We start from the raw sequence: 6,000 nt of genomic DNA, 5'->3' as shown, positions 1-6,000 counted from the left end.
CCACCAGCTTGACTTTCCCTATTATGAGGATATGTTTTGTTGCAGGCTCCCTAGGAGGGCCAGTTCTCACACCTGAGAGGTGGTCACACCCTTGCCTGCAGGGACCCCTCTGTCCCCCAGGGATGCAGGAAGGGATAAGAGGCCTCAGGCTGCAGCAGGAAACAAGGGATTCATTTCTTAATGTGTTTTGAGTCCTACAGTTGTGACTGTTTAGCATCTTCATACTTTATGGATGGATCGCAGATACACTGTTAGGTCTAAATGCTTTCTACTTTAGCTCTTTTATTTCTTTCATCTCAACTGTTTATAGTTTGTTTGGATTTGTCTTATTTTTTCTTTTTTTCTTGTTTTTCAGTGTTTTTTGTTGTTGTTCTTGTGTTGTTTTTTTTTTAATGGAAGAGCCATCTGTTCTGTATTTATATGAAAGCAGTTTTAAAAGTACTGGGCTTCCCACTGCTTTGAAGTCTTTGCAGATGCTTTATGTGTCTAGAGTCCCATCAGTCAGACATTGTAGGTATGGCTGCACAATTTATGGAAAACCAACAGTGTGTTTACCTTCTGAATTTGTCATGAGGTCTCATGTTATAGGATTTGCTTATTCTGTTTTATTGCACAGGACTAGGAATCAGGAAATTCCTGTTATGTTTGCAGCCCTTGCTTGTTAGCAGGGAATGTGTTTAATGAGGAATAGCTTGTGCTTGAGCACAGAGGGCAGCAAGCCTGGTATGGGACATACCATGGGTATCACAGAAGAGGACGAGACTCAGATACTTTCTTCTGAACTTAAAGCTGCTTCTGGTTTGAAGGAAAAGCCTTAGTTTGAAGAGATTTTAAAGGCATGAAGGGAGAAATGGGAAACTTGTGAATATGTTTATATGAAATATTATGTAATAAGTATTGCTATTATTTGTTGTAAAAATCTCTTCCTATAAATTGCATCTGTATCTGCTAATTTGAACTGTGTACATAGAAACCCTGTGGAGTTGTTCAGGCTAAGACAATGCCTTTGTTCTCTATTGAAATGCCAGTGCTTAGCTTTCTGCATGAAGTCTCTCTCTGAAAAATCGCAGATATCCAACCAAGAACCAAAAGGAAAAAAAAATGTAACTGTTGATGTTCTAGAGGGTTTTCTCTTCAGTGACACAAGGGTATCATGTACTGTCAGTTTTATTTAAAAATAAAACTCAGAAGATGTGAAACCCAGAAGAAAGAATAGATGCAAATGAGGGAGATAATTGGCTACTATATGAAGGAGATAGCTAACAAAAGTGCAAACATGCTTTTTCTGTGTGATGTCTTTAGTGATTCATAATCATTTCCAATTATTTACTACTTGAATAAATGACAGCTATAAAAAGAATATATTATTTTTCTAGAAAAATTACCTGAGTGTTAGGCATGAAAAATTGTCTTGAGGCAAGAGAATTTCTGACAAATTGCTCTTACATTAGCTATCATCATACTAAAAACATTCAATTTTCAAGACTTAATCATAATTAAAGTTCTAACACACTAGGTTATGCTATCAAAACAGAAAATAAAGACAAACACTTTGGAGTTTGCCTGTATTACATTATTCTTTAATATAAATGACATACAAGTTTTACAAATTAGAGAGATTGACCTTGGAGTATTAGAGGCTGCAGAAAATTCTTTTAAGGTGACATTTTTGTTGAGTATATGTTTAGCTTTGTAGATTGACAGTAGAAATGTGCAGCCTACCTTTGATGTGCTTGCTACCCACTGGTATGGGTTGAAGAATCCCAATTTGCAGAGGGCTTCAAATCACTCTAAGAAGATACAAATTATGTCCCAGCAATGTCCAGCTAGGCCTTGCAGTTATTTCACTTCATATTTTGCTATACTTATGATTTTTCTTATAATCTAAATTCCTCAAATGCATCAGATGGGAAGCCTGCATATCTCTACTTGACAATTAAAAACATTGTTTAGAAAACAGTAAAGGATGCTGACATGTACAATGCAGAACAGTGAACTGATATTATTTTTGGTTTAGATATATACATGGATTGATACCAATGACTAAATCCTAATACCATACCCTGCAAGGCAGTCTCACTGAAGTCATTAAAACCGCTTCTGTGACCAAGGTGAGAAGTATTTGCCCTAGAGAAATTTAGTCATTGAACTCCAGATATAGGTTACAGGTTTTGCACTGCAGACTACTCATTATTTTGTTCGATAGGATTATGTTAGGCTAATCCTGAATAGCATTGCTCTAGAAGAATGGCAAACTTTAAAGAACTATGTGTACAATATGAATTTATTTAATTATATGAATTTATTTAATTTTTCCCAAAATAATGACATTAGCAACAACTTTATTTGCCTCTGCTAAATAGATACATTCAGAATTAGCTTAGTGTTATAGTGGATATTTTTAAACCTCCAGGGCTTGAAATAAATTTAAAGGAGGTAACTCTCACCTTCTCAAGTCTCAAGATGATTTGAGAGTCTTTCTTCCCTCTTTTTTTTTTTTTTTTTTTTTTTTGTGTGTGTGTGTGTGGCTATAAAAATAACCTCAATCACTATCTTTTTTTTCTTTTTTAATATAGCTTGACAAATATTTACTCCGAATCTCATATACAGTGGAATGTGAAAACTTGTAGCATTCAGCAAACTGAAAAATGCCACAGAAAGCATGCTGGAAAAGAAGGCTGAAATAAGTCAGTTTAAAGCACAGTTTGCAATTCTTTTTGATGGTATGCTTGATCTTGCACATCTGTAATGATTCATTTATTCTACATCAATGGATCATCTCCACTTTGAAGTGAAGTTTCTGGTATTTGGCATTATTGTTAGCAATAATTTTTGGAACAGGCCTATTACAACAGGTACTTTTAGCTGAAACACAACCGAACCCCATCTTTAGACATCTATTTGTAATTTCCAATCTGTACTGCAGAGCGTTCATGGATACACCGGAAAGCAGAGGGCTGGATTTCCCAGTACTGCACAGGATTGCTGAAGAGACTCACACCAGAATAGCTAGCCTTTTTGGTGTTGTAACCAAGAGGGCAAAAATCGTTGATACCAATTGAAGCTATTTTGTTGTTATGAAGGTAGACCACCTGAAAAGCACAGAAGTACAGAAGTGAGAAATAGAGCTACTATGGCAAATAAGATAAATGATTCAATGTCAAATACTCGGTATGTATTGTGCAATGTTATACAGAGTAGCAATATATCCTTTTTTTCCTAATGAATGCTTGATTCTGTTTACCTTTTGAAATACCTAGAGTATACCAAATTAGAAATAATTTCCATAGAAAAAGCAGAAACTGTGCAAGACAATCTAATAATATTACTATTATCTGATCATACTGTAACCAAAACAGGACTCAAACTTGTGGAGTTATTAATACAGTGCTGTGGTTCAGAAGCATGTGCTGTATATAAAGAATATATTTGGTACTAATTGGTTTCTCTCTAGCTCTAATGCTTTCACTCTCATGAGTGCAACTGTGCAGGACTCAGAGCCAAAGTAATCACTAACAAAGATTTAAAATAGCTGATGAATATGACTTTGCTCCAGAGTCACCATTTCAGATTAATTTTCCCAAGCTACATGCAAGTAGTGATTTTCATTTGGGAATCTTCATTCTTTGGGAGCTTTCTTTCCCATAAAAACCTAGTCCAGGTGAAGACAGATTTCAGTTGGTTCCAAGAGGCCATATTTCTAGCTATCCAACCACACGGGCCTCAAAAATACCGCTAATGTGAAACGTGTATTGAGTGTCTTTGCCCTCCTGAAGGCACAGCATTTTGAGATACCAAAGGGAATGTTCTTGTGAAAGGTTTCAAAATGTCACTGGGTAGAATTGAAAAAATCTCAGCAGATGAAATTTTCTTTGAAAGCACTTTTGAGTAAAGAGGAATTTAAAGTACATAATTCATCCCATATTTGTTGCTTCCCCTCAGACACAGAGATAACGAATGCACACCTCCAGATCTATACACCTACATAGCCACATTCACACAAAAATCAGAACAAGAATCTTCCTGTTGTATGTAAATTTTGCATGCCTATTCAGCACGAAACTTGCATCAAGTTACCTTTGCACAAATACTGTGTGCATTTCTGTTCAAGACTGAATAACCGCACAAATACTAGTAGGAATCTTTCAACTATTGCTCTCTGAGGCAGTACGATAAACTTTACCTGGATATACTTGTGTTCACCCAGCCCACCAGGTACTCTGACAAGTTCATTGTTGTTCAAGTGGAGCTCTCTCAGATGAGGCACATTGTTAAGAGACCCATTTTCAACTGAGGAAATACTGTTGAAGCTGAGACCCAATCTGGGGGAAGAAAGAAAAAAAAGAAAAAAAAGAAAAAAAATCCAAACAAAAAAATATGTTAAACTTGCCCACACAACCATCTTTCCTGGGTTGATTACTTCTCTACTCTACTGTTGTAGAACAGACCAGTCTAATTTTCAGAATTATGCATGAGGTAGAGAGGTACCTCAGAGAACTAGTTTAGCTAAAGTTTAAATAAGTTTGACATCTAACAATGGTAATGAGCTAATTATCATTCTATCATTCAACCTGTGCCCATGGTACTGTATACTTTCATGAGATATATGACTAATCCCACTGTAAATGCATATGACATACCTTCATAGGCACCAGTCTTTTTTAAAAAGCTGAATAAGAGTTTCTTGCATGACTTTAGGAGCACTGGCTGTACCTTTCTTTGTCAAAGTACATAACCCAGGGTGACCAGAACTGTTAAGTTTAGATTTTCACCACATCCTTTGAAGATACTTATGTAGTTAGAGCCATGTTACAGACTGGAGCCATGAGCTCAGTCATACGTGATGACCTGTTCAGCAGGACACAGAAGTGGGATGCACACATTTCTCCCAGGTTCCAGTCCAGAGCTTTCATCATAAAAATCATCCTTTCTGCTTTATACATCCACATTCTGGGTTTACTAGCACAATTTATGCCCAGTTTGGAAAATCTGGTCCTATCCATGTACTTCTGTGTTAATATTATTTTGGGTTGCAATTACCAAATTACAGAATACTTTTCCAGAGACTTTCATAAGTTACAACGCTTTGTGTTGCAGTAAGGAATTCAGTGGTAATTCTGCAGGAGTTATCATCAGGAGTGTTGTCCTTTGAGAAAATTATTTCTACAGAGGCTAAACCTACTTCATCTAGTTTGCTTTATCTTTTTTCTTTAGGCAATCTTTTTTAATGTTGAGGGGAAATGCTCTAAGATTTATTAATAACTGAATCAATTAAAGAATTTAATATTGGTAATCAGAATCCTTGTGATAAAATAATTTGCTATGGATGAGTACTTTTAAATAAAGTCTTATTCATGGTAATCTACTACCTATAATTCTTTGTGGCTTGTGCCAGCTTCAAAAGTCAGAATCTGGACCTAATATAAAATCACAGAACTAATATTTCTTGTTCAATCTTTATGGCAGAGATGTTTCCAGAAATAATGTCCAAGAATGGAAGTGCATTTTATAATTTTTCTTTTAAAAATAAAAAGTTAAAGAAATATCCTATTAACTGGCAACATATAATACAAATAGTCATATCATACTTATTTAAACATTCCAGTGCTGTCAAATGATTGATGACAAAGGAGAGCTTAATGAGACCTCCTACAGACATCAACAGGGATTTATTTCACTCAGAAATAAGTTCACAGTGTCCCTTATCTTTGTTAGAATTTGTTCAGGAAGAATTTTCATTTCAAAATTATTAGAACAAAATTCCTTTTGAGTAGAGTACATCAGGATTTAGGAAAGTTTGGGAGATTTGATCCTACAGAGCAATAAGATCTTTCGAATGTCTACAAAGGAATTCAGTGATGGGTGCTCATGGTGAATGTCTTTAAAAGGATGACAAAGAAAACAAATAAAACCAAACAGTTTGGCAGAAGGCTATAAATTCTTGGTTGACACATGTCTAAATATATGTTACATATGCAGGTCTCCAAGCAGATGTGTCAC

At 35.5% G+C, this 6,000-nt stretch overlaps 1 protein-coding gene across 1 annotated transcript in view; it reads right to left on the bottom strand.

Moving 5' to 3' along the window:
* Positions 1–1,558: 1,558 nt before the first annotated feature.
* DCN (decorin) overlaps positions 1,559–6,000 on the bottom strand; it is a 40,173-nt gene continuing 35,731 nt past the window's right edge. The window contains exons 7-8 of the mRNA XM_037389536.1: positions 4,184–4,322; positions 1,559–3,092 (exon numbers count right to left, since the gene is read on the bottom strand). Of these exons, the coding sequence (XP_037245433.1) occupies positions 2,898–3,092; positions 4,184–4,322 (334 nt within the window). The 3' untranslated portion in view covers positions 1,559–2,897. The remainder of the gene's footprint in view (positions 3,093–4,183; positions 4,323–6,000) is intronic.

The sequence above is a fragment of the Falco rusticolus genome, chromosome 5, assembly GCF_015220075.1.
Source record: "Falco rusticolus isolate bFalRus1 chromosome 5, bFalRus1.pri, whole genome shotgun sequence".
Lineage (NCBI taxonomy): Eukaryota > Metazoa > Chordata > Aves > Falconiformes > Falconidae > Falco > Falco rusticolus.
This window is presented reverse-complemented; position numbering and strand designations above follow the sequence as displayed.